General features: G+C 39.0%; 1 protein-coding gene across 1 annotated transcript in view; it reads right to left on the reverse strand.

Annotated features, from left to right (window-relative positions):
* ARHGAP15 (Rho GTPase activating protein 15) overlaps window positions 1-17,545 on the reverse strand; it is a 687,458-nt gene that overhangs the window by 246,021 nt on the left and 423,892 nt on the right. The window contains exon 10 of the mRNA XM_081584873.1: window positions 4,916-5,014. Coding sequence (XP_081440999.1) covers window positions 4,916-5,014 — 99 coding nt within the window. The remainder of the gene's footprint in view (window positions 1-4,915; window positions 5,015-17,545) is intronic.

Consider the following 17,545-nt stretch of genomic DNA (forward strand, 5'->3'; position numbering starts at 1 on the left):
TTTGATCAAGATCTTTCTACTTCTCCCACCCCCTATCATGCCAGTCTTACGCAAACTTCTATTTTTTTAATTATTATTGTAGTGGTTGTTCTTTCTTCCAGCACGCTATCTATTCTTACCTTTCATAGGACTTATCACAACTTGTCTAATGTGCATCTCCTCGATATTCCCAGATGGTGGTGTGGGGAATGGATCTGCGAGCAGCTAACTACCTGTTGCCAAAGTGCAGTAACACTAGTTCTGTTACTTCATTCAGCCAATATTACTGAGTGTTTACAATGTGCCACATACTATGTGGGGCTCTTTCCAAATAACTGGCCTGCACAAAAAATAGTCAGTTACAGACTTTCCATATAAAAAAAAAACCTATGGATTAAGGTTTTAGTACTAATTATACCAGTTTAGATGAAGTACTTTCTTCAGTTCATATCTCTAGGTTCTTGTCTCTAAGTGATACAGGTGACTCTACTTTTAAGAAAGCAATTTCTATATACCTCTTAGATCATCGTAAACTATAGAAAGCATTTTATAAGCGCTGAAAACTGAACTTCTCTCTGTTTAGATCTACATACCACCAGTATGTCACAATGTCACCCCCTACATGCTTGTTCCTCCAGGCCTTAAAAGAATTGTCAGATGATCTCCTGCTTTTGGTCAGTTTACCATGTCTATTGAGCATTAGCTGAATAGTAATTCAATATTTTTGTATAATTTTCTCTAGAAGAAGAAACATAAATTGAATTTCTCACTGGTTATTTACAATCTCTCTCTCACACACACACACACACACACACACAGAGTCCAAAGCTGTAAAGTCAAGGCAAAGGAGAATGAACCACTTGGAAAAGTTTTAAAGACTAACACACTCCTTCACAGTTGGCCCTCCAAGTTCTGTGTATATTTTCTGGGCTGAGCAGACAATGTCAGAAACCACAGAAATAACTTTAATCTAGTTACAATAGTTGGTAAGAAGGAGAATGCTCTGGTGGTTTAGAGGAATAAAGGAAATTCAAATCAAGATAAGGAAACATACTAAATAAGTGATTTGCTAAATTGGTTTACATTCGGCTCACTAAGAGATTTTCTTCTAGGCATGTCCAAGAGATTCAAAATTTAAAATGCAACTAATACCCTTATGGCAGGAAGTGAAGAAGAGCTAAAGAGCCTCTTGATGAAAGTGAAAGAGGAGAGTGAAAAAGTTGGCTTAAAGCTCAACATTCAGAAAACTAAGATCATGGAATCCAGTCCCGTCATTTCATGGAAAATAGATGGGGAAACAGTGGCTGACTTTATTTTTTTGGGCTCCAAAATCTCTGCAGATGGTGATTGTAGCCATAAAATTAAAAGACGCTTACTCCTTGGAAGGAAAGTTATGACCAACCTCGACAGCATGTTAAAAAGCAGAGACATTACTTTGTCAACAAAGGTCCGTCTAGTCAAGGCTATGGTTTTTCAGTGGTCATGTATGTCTGTGAGAGTCGGACTATAGAGAAAGCTGAGTGCAGAAGAATTTATGCTTTTGAACTGTGGTGTTAGAGAAGACTCTTGAGAGTCCCTTGGACTGCAAGGAGATCCAACCAGTCCATCCTAAAGGAGATCAGTCCCGGGTGTTCATTGGAAGAACTGATGTTGGAGCTGAAGCTCCAATACTTTGGCCACCTGATGCAAAGAGCTGACTCATTTGAAAAGACCCTGATGCTGGGAAAGATTGAGGGCAGGAGGAGAAGGGGACGATAGAGAATGAGATGGTTGGATGGCATCACTGAATCAATGGACATGGGTTTGGGTGGACTCCAGGAGTTGGTGATGGACAGGGAGGCCTGGCGTGCTGTAGTTCATGGGGTCGCAAAGAGTCAGACACGACTGAGTGACTGAACTGAACTGAATACCACTTTGCCACGGATGGATAAAGAATACATTTTGTGCCAAGGACTGGGTACGATATCCCTGGGGGAGACTAGAGAAGCATGGGCAAATTGGTTCTGCCAAGTGTAAGTAACTAACTGAATGAATGGATGAATAGAGGAATGAATGAATGAATAGAGGAATGAATGAATCAATGGTGAGAGATGCCCTCCTGATGTTGCTTCATTTGTAATTAACAATGTTAGAAGCATTTAGAGCTTCCCTGGTAGATCAACTGGTAAAGAATCTGCCTGCAATGCAGGAGACCCTGGTTTGATTCTTGGGTTGGGAAGATCCTCTGGAAAAGGGATAGTCCACCCACTCCAGTATTCTTGGGCTTCCCTGGTGGCTCAGATGGTAAAGATTCTGCCTGCAATGTGGGAGACCTGGGTTCGATCCCTGGGTTGGGAAGAACCCCTGAGGAGGGCATGGCAACCCACTCTAGTATTCTTGCCTGGAGAATCCCCATGGACAGAGGACCCTAGTGGGCTACAGTCCATGGGGTTGCAAAGAGTCGGGCATGACTGAGCAACTAAGCACAGCACAGAAGCATTTAAAAAATATTACTGCAGTTTGTAAATTATTTTTTTAAGGTGGGGAAAATCATCTCAAGAAAAAAGAAAGGAAACAAGTAGTTTTTATGTAACAGCGGATGTGCTGCTGTAGTGAGGATTGAAACCATTTTCCTAAGTCTGTGAGAATAAACACACAGTTTTCATTAAACACGCCTTTCCCATAACAGGTCCATAAGCATTTCCCATGACTCTGCAGTTGAGTATCTTGGCTGGAAGAGGATCTGGCCATTAGAAGGAGGGCTCTAGATATGCTGAGTCCAGCCATACTGAGAGACTTGGCACCTTTATATGTTACTTCCTAATACTAACCCCAGCACAAAATGTCATCAGAAACCTGCATAAACATTGGACTTACATTCACATAAATTATTTCTGTACTGAGGTGCTTTATGCCAGAATTTAGCAAAAACAACACTTTGAGTAAACAGAATTGGCGTATAAACGTAAGAATATTAATCCAACAAAATGATCATAGAGAAATATAATCAACAGCACACACTTGTAAATCTTGCAGCAATGTGACGGGTTTATCTTGTGCCTCTCAGTTTTTGTTCAACATTTCCATAGAGTTCCTTTAAGCTGATATTGCCAAAATGCTTTGAATTATATGTTGCTTTATGGAATTGTAGTCTTCGAGTTTTAATTAAAACATTTAGGAATTATATTAATAATCATTATATGTGATTAGTGCCTATCTAGTGCTGAATCTACAAATTCATTTTAAGAGAAAACATTGGGACGATGAAATATAAGGCCAAATATGATTGCCTCTGTCAGCAAAAACATGGTCTTATTTTATTAAAAATCACCAATAAAGTGCCATGAACAAAACATACAGTTTCTATTTATAGGCATTTTCAATTCTGCAGTACCATGGTATCTGCATGCCACAAGGCTGGGTCTAGCAGAGTTTTCATTTTGCCTGGGGTATATACAGAAATAGAGAGGTATAAAATCCTTTTTTAAATGTGCACACATCTTATTATGCACAGCTTCCCCCAAAGTCCTATTTGGATTTTTGTTCTAATATGACGGTGCTTACACTGTCAGTACTGAGTATTTATAAGTGAGTGAAGATTTCCAGAAAATGATGATAATTTAACTATTGGCAATAATAACATTATAACATTTTCAGTGATCCATTTGGCTCTAAATATTTATTAAATAATATTTATTCCTAAAATATGTACTTACACAATTAAATGAGATTGCAACATGCAATAAAAGGACTTTTCTCTCTAAACTCCAATTGATTCCACTCCTCACAGATACCTCTCCTTGTGTTTATTCTGCTTTTACTATTTTCTATTCTCTCACTGAACTCTCAGCTCTTCTCTCTGATGTGTTGATATGCTTTTCCCCAAAGTTGCTCACTTTATTCACTCTCTCTACCCACTTGTCCCCTTCTTGTTATTCTCTCATTCCCTACTGATATGGGAATAATAGGATCCCAAGGCTGTCCTTACAGTATAATTAAAGTATGAATTTCCAGGAGTTTGAAATTGCAGACCATTTTTATTATGTTTCTATAATAAAGCCAGGTAACATTGAGAGAATTAAAATGGCTTTTCCCTAGCAGATAACTTGGTAAAGATTTCTTCCCTTGGTTCTATTGTTTTAAGAGACTGGGAGCTGAAAAGGGGAATAGATTCACCAATTCTTTTTCTGAAAATACCTCTATCTTTTACATGATATATATCCCCCTAGATCCTGGGAATATGTTGTAAACTTGTAACAGATGGTGATGAAGCTTCACATTTTTATATAATATCATTTTTGAGATTCTGCATCTACTGTATGTATCTTCCAGGGAAAATGACCTTGAATGAATGAAATCAGAGTCTGAAGGAAAAACCCTACAGATAGACTACCATAGAAATAATGAGTCAATTGGGTTTTGCTTTGTTCCCCTAAGATGAGATAATTTCATATGAAAATTAGAATGTTGAAATATAGAAGTCAAAGGTCATCCCTGGAACTAGTTAGGCATATTCTGTGTTGAACAGATACACATGGAAGATGGAACATCACTGTTTTCAAGTAGGAGCACTATTTGTTTCACTGGGTAACGGGGGCTTACCAAAATTTGTTCTGGCACAATATCTACCAGCATGAATGCTAGGAGGGTTCTAACACTGTGAGTACTGATATTTTATGAATGTTTTATCACTGGCGGGAAAACAAGAAGTTTGCAATTGAATCAACAACATGTCAGACGGCAAAATATTAAAAAAAGAACATTAGTGGGAATTGCTGATGTCCCTATTGTGAAAACAAACTGAAGTTAATAAGAAACTTGATCCTCTTAACTGATTAGCAACAGTCAGGTTTTAATTGCATGGCTTTCCAGACAAATCAAGTGGTGCTGTTAATGTGAGCACTGGTTGTGTAGAGGGTGCAGTATTGGGGGAATGGCTGTACATTCAGTTACCCACCTCTTTTTTCGACAGCTTCAATGCACTGCTTTACAAACCGTGGAACTGTGGAATTTTCACGTTCACACAGTGTGTGCAGATGAGAGCCAAAAATTTGATCTGCAAAAGAAACAAAAATGAGCTCCATTAAAATCCAAGCTTGCGTTGTTCTTTAATTTGATTCTGTTTCCATATCCACTGAATGATGAAATCTGCATCTTGCATTGGAATCGATTTTTTGCTTTAATTCCAAAGTGTCTGTTGCCGACATGCAAGGACCATAGCTCCCTCCTTTATGGAACAGGACTCTGGCCCTAGAGAAAGAAAATGAACACTCTGCCATCGATTAGGCAGGGATGACTGAGTAAGTTATAGTCTCTCTGGGCTTAATTTCGCTGTCTATAAAATAATGACTAGGAATTAAGAAAACTTCGACAAATTAATGAATCTTAGTGAATTGGTATCTCAGTGTTTGAGAAGAAGTTTATCAACAGTCATCAAAATTATGATGTTGTTAGTGTATTTAGATTCATTCAGTGGCACAATGATATTTGAAAAAAGCAAGTTCCAGAAGATATACTTTGAAGTGAATGTTTTCACATTTCTCCTGCCTCGAATTTGCCCTTTCTCTAATTAAAGTATCTCCTTTCTTTTAGGGCTCAGCTCAGATAGCTCTTTCTCCGCAAACTCTATCCAGAATTCCTATCTCAGCTTTATGTCTCCTGTAACATAGGTTTTTTGGAATACCAGTTTCTCAGGATGTTAATAGGCGATTTGAGGGGGAAAGCCTATAATCAAAATGATTTAGCAACACTGGGTTAAACAAAGTTAAACAGGTTTCTTTCATGTGTACTTATTTTCAGAGCCTCTGTTATGCCAATGTGCACTGGGAATCTCCAGGCAGGACTGAAGGATGCACTATTTCCCAAACTTATTTGAGTAAGATCCTTTTATTTCAAAGGGCATCTCTCCAGATTAATGTTTCCAAGAACACTGTGTGAAATTCTAGCCTACCTCTCTCATTTGGAACATGATTTATGCTACCTTGCATTGTGTATTTTTGCTTATAATATATGGAATGTATTTTCTCAAAGCAGATTCTGAGTGCTGCATTGCTTATACTGTTCTTTTGGTCAAGCACAGTTTTGGGTCCATGGTGTTCACTCAAGGATTGTTTAAAAATTGTGATAAAATATATATAACATAAAATTTACCATTTTAACCACTTTTATGTGTCCAGTTTAGTGGCATTAAGTACTTGTGCACTGTTGTGCAACCATCACCACCATCCATTTCCAGAACCTTTTTAAACAGCAGAGATGTTGATTATTGACAATGAAACAAATATTTAGCAGGTTCAAGGACTTTCCATCTCACATGCAGTGAAGTCTAATTCCTTGACATCACTTCCAAGGCAGGAAATGACCTGACTTTCCACCAATTAACTGACTTCATTTGCTTCCTCTCTCCTCTCTCCTCTCATCACTTGCTGCTGCCACTCTGTCTACATCACTGATTCTTGTCCATGCCAAGCACACTTCTGCCTCAGGGACTTTGAACTTATTATTTCCTCTGTGTGGAAATCAATTACCCAGGTGATCAAATGTCATCCTCTTATTGTAGCCTTTCCTATCCACCTTTTAAAAAACTGGCAACCTCTGCTGATAACAAATCTCCACGCTGCCCGCAGCTTACTTTTCTTAGAGCACTTTACTCCATCTGACATATTAGATTGATATGTTTACTCGTTAGTTGCTCTCCTTGCTTAGAATGCAAAACCCAACAGAGTAAGGACTATTCCTATTTTCTTCATTACTGAATTCCCAGTAACTCGACACTCTTTGGCAAATACTAGAAGTTCAATAAATATTTATTGAATCATTGACTATAAGACATCATCTTTTTCATCAGTAGACGTTTTCAAAAAGTTAAAACATATTTTATAGCACAGTTGCTGTTGTTCAATCCCTTGGTCGTGTCTGACTCTTTGCAACCCCATGGACTACCGCACGCCAGGCTTCCCTGTCCTTCACCATTTCCTGGAATTTACTCCAACCATGTCCATTGAGTCAGTGATGCCATCCAATCATCTCATCTTCTGTCATTTCCTTCTCCTCCTGCCTTCAGTCTTTCCCAGCATCAGGATCTTTTCTAATGAGTCAGTTCTTCACATCAGGTCACCAAAGTATTGGAGCTTCAGCTTCAGCATCAGTCCTTACAATGAATATTCAGGATTGATTTCCTTTAGGATTGACTGGTTTGATCTCCTTGAAGTCCAAGGGATTCTCAAAAGTCTTCTCCAACACTACAGTTCAAAAGCATCAATTCTTTGATGCTCAGACTTCTTTATGGTCCAACTCTCACACCCATACATGACTACTAGAAAAAACTGTAGCTTTGACCATATGGACTTTTGTCAGCAAAGTAATGTCTCTGCTTTTTAACATGCTGTCTAGGTTTGCCATAGCTTTTCTTCCAAGGAGTAAGCCTCTTTTAACATCATGGCTACAGTCACCATCTGCACTGATTTTGGAGCCCAAGAAAATAAAGTCTGTCACTGTTTCCATTGTTTCCCCATCTATTTGCCATGAAGTGATAGGACCAGATGAAATGATCTTCATTTTTTGAGTGCTGAGTTTTAAGCCAGTCTTTTCATTCTCTTCTTTCACCTTCATCAAGAGGCTCTTTAGTTTCTCTTTGCTTTCTGCCATAAGGGTGGTGTCATCTGCATATCTGAGGTTATTGATATTTCTCCTGGCAATCTTGATTCCAGCTTCTGCTGCATCCAGCCCAGCATTTCTCATGATGTAATCTGCATTTAACTTAAATAAGCAAGGTGACAATATACAGCCTTGATGTTCTCCTTTACAAATTTTGAACCAGTCTGTTGTTCCATGTCTAGTTCTAACTGTTGCTTCTTGACCTGCATACAGGTTTCTCAGGAGGCAGGTAAGGTGGTCTGGTATTTCTATCTCTTTATATTTTTAGCATAAGTGGGGGAAAATAAAAGCATAATAGAATGGTAAATTATATGTCATTCAAAGGGACAGTCAACATAGATTGTGGTGAGACTTCAAGGAAATCACAATTTTCATCAATTTCTTAGGAAAGGTGATGGCTTGAGTTGAGTACAACTCAGCAGGGAGGGAAAAAGTTAAGGCTACAGCACTAATAATAATGCAATTTAATGTGGAAATGTGCGTCTTTGTCCAAGAGGCAGAAAGAAGACAAGCTCAAAACACACATCAACATAGTGTAGAGAAGTGGGAAATAATCATGAATATTTGCTTTGAATATCTGGTCTAGTAACAAAGATTCATTCAGAAACAGTAAGTCACCAACATAAGAAAGAATAACATAAAATATTATTTAAGAAAAATAATCCAGAACTTCAGATTTGACCATTTAAACTGGTCAGAGATTACAGAAAGGAAGAACTGTCATACAGAATAAAATCTTTTAATGATAGTCATGATTCAAATGTATTTCAGAAATATGTACTGAGTATCCTCTATAGTTGTAGCAATGAGTAGGCATATTAGGTTGTGATAAAGATATCAAGAAGCTTATAATACTGTAGGGCTAACAGAAATATTCTGTTAATAAATAATAAATTATAATATAATAAATAGAATATGTAGCAGGTATCATAAAAAGTACTTAGTGAAAAGAAAGATGTTCTAAAGTATAAGGTTTTTTTCTGCCATTTAGTGCAAAGGTGGTATGTGGAAAGGGGGAGGTTGAGGGGAGGATTTATGAGATGGAGATCATTCAAGAAAGACAGATTCTTGAATGAAGATGATGCTAAAGTCTGGAGAAAGGTTTCTTTCTTTCTTTTTTTTTTTTGCTGATAGGTGAAAAGTGAAAGTGAAGTCGCTCAGTCGTGTCCGACTCTTTGCGACCCCATGGACTGTAGCCTACCAGGCTCCTCCATCCATGGGATTTTCCAGGCAAGAATACTGGAGTGGGTTGCCATTTCCTTCTCCAGGAGATCTTCTCGACCTAGGGATTGAACCCGGGTCTCCTGCATTGTAGGCAGACGCTTTACCGTCTGAGCCACCAGGGAAGCTCATAGGTAGATACAGGAAAATGAAAAAGATGAAGATATTGTAGTGTATTTACTCCTTCACTCATTCTGTTATTTAAAAGAAATTCTAAGTGCCTGCTCTGTGTCAGGAGCTAGGAAAGGCACTGATAGCACAATAGTAAAGGCTCCTTTCCAAAGCTCTAAACATTTCTTGTCTAGTGGCGACATCATATAAGTAAATAAGTAAGAACATGTCATCATGAAGTATCCTATTCCCAGGGAAGCACAGATCCAATGGGAACATGTTAGGAGGAGCATCTGAGCAGCCTTGAGCACTCATGGAAGACTTCCCAGGGAAGAACTGAGTCCTCAAGGTTAAGTAAGACTTAGCTTGGAGATGTAAGGAAGAGAACAAAAAGGGCATTTGGGGAAGATGAAGGAGAGGTAAACAATCAGTGACGAGAGAGTGATGAGAAGAATCATCTTGGTGTCATTGTACAAAGGGAAACATACACTTTTTCTTATTTAGAGAGATCTTCATGTACGAAGCTTTAAGAGGAGATAAAGTTTGTGTTATGAGGAGTCTTAACTCTTAAGTCAAGTAGGCATTTATCTGAGAACATGAAAATGTGACTGATTTGTTATACATACGTCATTTCCCTCCCAACTTCTTTCTTGTTTTAGAGTCCACTTATAAGACAGATTCTGATGTTCAAATGGTCTCCATTGACTTCTGCTTCCTTTGTAACTTTCAGTTCAGTTCAGGTCAGTACCTCAGTCATGTCCAACTCTATGTGACCCCATGGACTGCAGCACACCAGGCTTCCCTGTCCATCACCAACTCCCAGAGCTTGCTCAAACGCGTGTCCATTGAGTTGGTGACGCCATCCAACCATCTCATCCTCTGCCATCCCTTCTCCTCCTGCCTTCAATCATGTAGATTTAGTTAGTTTAAAATTAGAGAGTTCTATGCAAGGGGATATGACTTGGGAAACTAAAAAAGATTTTTTTTCCTGATGAAAGGAGAGGGGTACATGAAGGAATTCTGTCTTTTTTCCTTCATGAACATCAAGGTGCAACTTTGCAATGCCTGGAGCTACTGCTGTAATCTTGTCACCATGAGACAAGAAGTTTGCAAGCCAAAGCTAAACATGATTAAAAAAGAGAAGCTACAAAGACCTGAAACCTAAGTGATATTGTTGAACTTCTAAACCTGTCCTAAAACACTTTCTCTATACTTCTTATTATATAAGATAATATAAGCAATTTTTAACTGGATATTCTACCACCTATAACCAAAATATTCATAACCAAATGGTGGGGGAGGGGGGGCACATGTAGTGGTGAAGACTGAACACAAAAGATCTGTTAAGAAGCTAATGTGGTTACATATGCAGATGTTATGAAGACCAGAATCAGGATAGGTTTGTGGTAAATTTAGTCATCATTGATAATTCTTCTCTTCTCTGAATTAGATTTATACTTTCACCACCTTTGCCATGTGACTGTGTGGTAAAACTCACTAGAGAGGGTGATATTTATTTCCTTCATTTCACTGATAGAGGTCTTACCCATATGATTTACTTTGGACAATGTAGCCTGTGTAGAAATGACTATGTTTCAGTTCAAGACTGAGGTCTTTAGACATGCTACAGATTTCTGTGCTTGCTTCTCTGTTACTGCCGAAACAAGAGTTTCCCTGGGTAGCAGCTGCCCCTTCAGTCCGGGCTGCAGAGTAAATACATACCGCACAGAACTAAGGCTGACCCTCATTGAGGAGACAAGTCCAGTCAAACCTACAATGTAAAGCAGAGCTGTCCATTCAAGCCACAGACACATGAAAAATAAGTGCTTTTTGCTGTTTGCCACTGAGATTCTATGTCTGTTTGTTAGGCAGCAAGAGCTTACTGATAAAGAATGATAATAGGAGTCTGGAGTTTTGGTGAACTAAGCTATGCTGTGAGAATGAAAACAAAGAGACTTGATAGGACATGGAAACCAAAACTGGGGAGCAAATAAATAGAGAAAAAATTCTAAATTTGGTTAGAATGTGGAATTACACATCCATTTAGAATCAAGCTTAAGGAAGAGACTCAAAGGAAATTTATCTCACCTTAAAATTTAAAGTCATTATGTTTTATGTTATATTATAGCACTTCTTATTATGTATTCTCTACAGATCAATTCAAATCTATTTAATTCTATTCAGTGAATATTTCATGAGCACCTACCATATGCTGAGCACTATAAAGAATTCGAAGACTGACATTCATTCATAACTCTCTATTACATGCCCACTGTAGCCTAGACATTGCACTCCAACCTGAAGATGCAATGATGCATGAAGCATGATCTCCTACAGTCTGCGTGGAAGAATAGCTCTCACAATTATAATATGATGCAAATAGTGCTATTATAAGGGTGTTTAATAATAATAGCAAAGACTTATTACATTCATCCAGGCAAAGTTCAAAGTACTTTATTCTAACTTACTTAATCGTCATAGTAATTGTAACCCTTTGGTGGTAGACACTATTATCATCCTGATTTTATAGGAGTGGAAACTGAGGCACAAGGATATTGAGTCATTTGCCCATAGTTGTCATTTGCCCAAAACATCGGGCTCTAGATGAAAAAAAAAGATAAGGACCCAACTCAGACACCTGAGAGATGCAGTGATTCTGTGGATGTGCAGACAGGATGCAGGAGGTGAGCTAACTCACCAAGCAAAGAGGATTTAAGTTTTTTGCTTGGTTAAAGCAGACTAAGATGCAGAAACCCGAGGGTTTGGAGAAGAATAGAGAGATTGCTATTTAGGAGTGAGGATAGGTATTTCAGAACAGAATGTTGATGAGAAATCAAGGTGAAATTAAGAGGTTATTGGCGATCAAAAGGAAAATGGCTTTTGTAGAATGAAACAGAAAAGCAGAGGCTTGTGGTCAAGATCTGAAGGGAAGGTGAGAAGTAGAGACAGCAAATAGACTTCTTTTTAGCAGGTTAGTGATGAAGATTCACTAATTATAAGGAAAGACAGGATTGGGGGAAGGATTTTGAGTGGGGTGGAGAGCAGAAAATTTCAACTACAGGGTATTTTTGATTTTTTGATTGCCAGAATGCTCTACAGAGGGTGAGGGGCACTACTGGCTACTTTCAGTTGTTCTGAGGCCAGAGGTGGGGGAGGTGCATTACTGCCACTTACTGGGTGGTCCAGGTAAGCGCAGGCAATCCCTCCTGGGGAGAGAAAACAACCCTTCCCAGATTGCCAATAGCACCCTGGGGGAAAAATATTTGATATATGTTGAACTTCATTAGACAGAAGGGAAATGTTTGCTTTTACTGGTTACCAGAAAGGTAAAAAAGAAAAAAAAAAAAATCACCTCATTTATATCCTGACTTTAAAGAACTACACTCACCCAGTAAGGGACTACACTCACTTTAAGGCTCTGTAGAAGAAGGACCCAGCTTTCCAGGTTAAAATAAAAAGTGAAAGTGTTAGTCGCTCAATCCAGTCCCACTCTTTGCGACTCCATGGATGGTAGCCCACCAGGCTCCTCTGTCCATGGAATTCTCCGGGCAAGAATACTGGAGTGGTTAGACATCCCCTTTTCCAGGGGATCTTTCTGACCCAGGGATCAAACCCGGGTCTCTTGCATTGCAGGCAGATTCTTTACCATCTGAGCCACCAAGGGAGCTCATACCTTCTGGGTAAACCTGATTAAATTAAAGGTTGTCATGTGGCCCAAGCTGGGTCAGTGAAATTCTCCCTCTAAAAGTTTTAGAATGGGGACGCTACAGACTGAGGTGGTATCAGAGATACTATCTGCTCCAGGGACTTGAACTGTAAGTCTGTCTAGATGTAGACACTGAGGGGCAAGGGGAGCCATTCGGGGAGATGGCTATGTGCAATGAGTGAGTGTGCACAGAAACTAATGTGCAGGGAGAGGTGAATGAAACAGAGACACCTCAGCTCCTCACTTCCTGATACATATATATGGCACCATATATATGATGACATATATATACCATATATACCATATATATGATGCACCATATATGGTTGCCATGGGGTGCATTAGAAATTAGAAGGCTTCCCTGGTGGCTCAGACAGTGAAGAATGGGCCTGTAATGCAGGAGACCTGGGTTCAATCCTTGGGTCAAGAAGATCCCTTAGAGAAGGGAATGGCTACCTACTCTAGTATTGTTGCCTGGGAAATCCCATGGACAGAGGAGCCTGACGGGCTACAGTCCATGGGGCCACAAAGAGTCGGACATGACTGAGTGACTAACACTAACACTAACACTAACACTAACACTTTCAGTTTAATGCAGCCAAACAAATTTGGCAAGAACATGGACATAGCACTGTCCACAACGTTCCAAAAGAGGGCTTACAATCAGAGGAGAAGGTGCCAGGATTGTAAATAACTCAGTGAGACCCACTGTTACGGGTGACATTGGTTAGGATGAGTATGTTGCACGTCTACTGGTTTTGCTGGCCTTGGAACTATTCTTCTACCCTCCAGTAAGAGCATGCTGGTTTTCCTATGAGGATGATACTTCCTCATATTGCTGCCATTTGTTTTGAGTAGTGCTGACCCCATCAGCTCCAGCTCTAGCAATAAACATGCACTTCTTCCCTTGGCCACAGGGATATGAACATGTGTTCAGATATGAACACATGATCCAAGTGGATCTGGTCTCACAAATACTGAGGGCTTTTTTTTTTTTAAGTGCTACTGGGAAAAAGGGGCCCTCTTTCTGTAGGAATTGGTAAACTATGAGGATATGAGTCTGAGCTCCTAGAAGTTATACTGCCAGCTTCTGGGAAAACATCCTGGAGAATTAAGCCAACAGAATGGAAAAGAGAGCTGAGGGATGGAGGAGACAAAGATTTGATAGCATTTTGTGCCAACAGGTCCAGTCATGGTTGAAGCTATCCTCGTCTCTTGGACTTTTCAGGCAAATAGTCCAATAAATTCCATTCTTACGTTTGCAGTTTGAACAAGTTTCTATCAATTACAACTAAAAAAAAAAAACCGACTACAACATAAGCTTTTAAGATTACATGGTGAAGTACGTGGAGGAGATGAAGATACATATGAAATGACTTTGTAAAATCAAAAGTGCTAAGGAAGTAAATCATAGAGATTTAGCTAAGATATCATTGTACAGTTTAGGGGCTATTGTAGGATTGCTACCCATCTGTAAATCTGATAAGATTTCAGAGTTTGATACACCAAGGAAGACCATTAAACTATAGGAACATGTTTGAAGCACAGAACCTTCTATCTTAAAACTGTGTTAAGGAAAGGGGGAGGGAGAAAGAAGGTGTTTTGTTTTCCTGGCAAGCATTGATGACCTAGCTTTTGCCCCCTAAACATCCATGCCTGCTATCTTGGCACAACTTTAAGTATTATTTCTGCTTTTCCCCTCCTTATGGCATTCCAAAAAAGGGAGCAGTCCTGGAACCCTGAGTTCCCGGCTCCCCACCTATAGTTCCATCTGTGGGCTCACTGGTAATCCTTTCTTCCTCTCTTAACAACTTTTTGTATTTAGAAAACACCTCTTGCTAGGGGTGCCAATATTTTTGGAATACTCTGTACATGCCCATGGCCTTGGCTGGTGTGATCATTACATCTTTGTTCTCTTGCTTCAGCACTTGTACCAGGGGTGGCAGGCAACACATTGGTTGGAGAAAATCCATTTTCTGTAATTTTTCTTTGAAAGCATCTTTTGGTGAGAAAAACAAATAGACCTTCCACATGACTGCACTTACAAAGCATGTTGTTTACATAATGAATTAGAGTTTAACTAGAGAATGGTGGTTTTTAATCTTTAAGTGCTCAAACTTTTGACCGATTTAGTTAGTTCATCAGCATAACCAGGTTAAGTCTCCCAGATTACAAATTAGCTTCATTCTCCCTCATCTCTGCTATATATTTTTTGACAAATTATGGAAAGAACAGCCAGTAATGGGATCTTTGTCAGTTAGATTCCAAATGAATCAAAACTACGAGGAAAACTACTCAATAGAGGCAGTTAAATGTTAAAATAATGTGACGGTGTTATCATCATTTATGCAGGGAGACAGTCTCCACATGCTTTTCAAAATGATGCTATTCTGTTATCAGGAGAGAGGCTCACTGCACCTACTCTAGTAAATTTTAAAGCAGAAAAACAAAGCCCATAGAACTACACACATGAAGAAATAAAGAGAGGGAGAGAAAACAATAATAAAAAAAACTGAACTGTTCAAACATTCACACACACACATACACACATTGGACAGTTATTTTGGTAATGAGGCATATTCATTGAAGATTCTGGATACAATAGAAAAAAAAAGCACTGTGGTTATCTTAAGCAAAGAAAATTTTATTCAAATGATGTCAAAGGAAGGGGGTAGGAGGAAACTCAAAGAATTTACTGGGAACCAGAAGTAATTTTAGAAGGCAAAATAATAAAGAGTAAAAAGTAATAAAGAAGGTGAAGTGCCAAAGAATCGATGCCTTCGAACTGGAGAAGACTCCTGAGAGTTCTTTGGACAGCAAGATGATCAAACCAGTCAATATTAAGGGAAATCAACCCTGAATACTCATTGGAAGGACTGATGTTGAAGCTGAAACTTCAGTATTTTGGTCACCCGATGCAAACAGTTGACTCATAGGAAGAGCTGCTAATGCTGGGAAAGATTGAGGGCAGAAGGAGAAGACGGTGTCAGAGGATGAGATGGCTGGATGGCATCACCGATGCAATGGACGTGAACTTGGGCGACTGAACAACAACAACAAAAGTAATTTAAAACTGAATCATTTTGCTGTATATCTGAAACTAGCACAACATTGTTAATCAACAGTGCTGCTGTTCAGTCACCCAGTCATGTCTGACTCTACAATCTCATGGATTGCAACACACCAGGCCTCCCTGTCCCTCACCATCTCCTGGAGTTTGCCCAAGTTCATGCCCATTGTATCAGTGATGCCATCCAGCCATCTCATCCTCTGATGCCCTCTTCTTCTGCCCTCAATCTTTCCTAGCATCAGAGACTCTTCCAATGAGTCAGCTGCTTGCATCAGTGACCAAAATACTGGAATTCAGCTTCAGCATCAGTCCTTCCAACAGGTATTCAGGGTTGATTTCCCTTAAGATTGACTGGTTTGATCTCCTTGCTGTCCAAGGGATTTTCAGGAGTCTTCTCCAGCACCACAGTCAGAAGATATCAATTCTTTGGCATTCTGTCTTCTTCTTTATGGTCCAGCTTTCACAACCTTTATGTGACCACTGGAAAGGCCATAGCCTTGACTATACAGACCTTTTGTCAGCAGACTAATGTCTTTGCTCTTCAACACACTGTCTAGGTTTGCCATAGCTTTCCTGCTGAGAAGCAATCATATTCTGATTTCATGGCTGCAGTCACCATCTGAGTGATTTTAGAGCCCAAGAAGAGGAAATCTGTCTCTACTTCTGCCTTTTCCCCTTTTGTTTGCCATGAAGTAATGGGGCTGGATGTCATGATCTTAGTTTTGTTTTTTTAATAGTTTTAAGGTGGCTCTTTCACTCTCTTCCTTCACCCTCATCAAGAAATTCTTTAGTTCCTTCACCCTCAAGAGGCTCTTTAGAATAGTAATCAACTATACTCCAAAATCAAATAAAAACACTGGATTAAAAAATAAAAGTAATTTATTAATTCCTCAAAGAAATTACTGCAGGTGAAGGACCAGTCTTAGAAAGGCTTAATCCAAAATTCTCAGGAGAGCCAAGAAGTAGGAAAAAGGAAATACAGCAACTGTCTTGCTGTCTTGTGACTTTGAGAGGGACAGGATACTATTTGCACTGTCACCTCCACCACCACCAATGTCCTAATGACTTCTGTTCATCAGTTACTCAAGATTTGAAGTTCTAATAGATGATGTCCAAAAGAATGATATTTTGTCTAAAAAATGGGTTGGAATGAGAAAAAATACAACCCTTGTAGCCTCCTTAGTAGACAGCATTCACTAGGAAATTTTCTGCCTCTAAATGCCTCTAAAATTCTCAAGATGGGTAATTTCAGCAATTTAGGTGATTTCATCCTTTGTCTTTAAACTGTAAGTGACATGTAGTTTCCCTTTGAGAGTAGGTTTCCAGACCAAAACTTTTAGATAACTTATCAAGGAATTCTATCTCTATTCTTACGTTTTCTCTACTTCCATTCTTGCATTTTTCTTTTCCTTACCTTTAAAATACTCACTATATCAGCCCCCATCATATAACTCTCCCACAACCTTACTGAGAATATTTGAAGAAATACGTAATTTAAATTAAGTACTGTAGTTTACTAATGGCTTATGTCTTTACGATGCAGAGAAATACGTTTAATGCTAAAACATTAGCACTGAATTTAATATATGTTTAAGAGCTTCAGAAGGTACTGAATTATCTTATAATACCTCAGGGCTATGATCAAAAATATCAGCTATTGCTTTTTGTTACACAGATATCAAAAGTTGCACTGATTCTCTGCTGAGCCTCTTAATATACACTGGAAGTAAATCTCTCTCATTGACTTGTTTACTCGTGATTTTTTTTTTTTTTCTCATAAGTGGCAAGTCCAGGAAAAAGCTTAATTATTTTAACTTTCAAGT

This window comes from Giraffa tippelskirchi, chromosome 3 (assembly GCF_054371585.1).
Source record: "Giraffa tippelskirchi isolate mGirTip1 chromosome 3, T2T-mGirTip1v1.2.pri, whole genome shotgun sequence".
Lineage (NCBI taxonomy): Eukaryota > Metazoa > Chordata > Mammalia > Artiodactyla > Giraffidae > Giraffa > Giraffa tippelskirchi.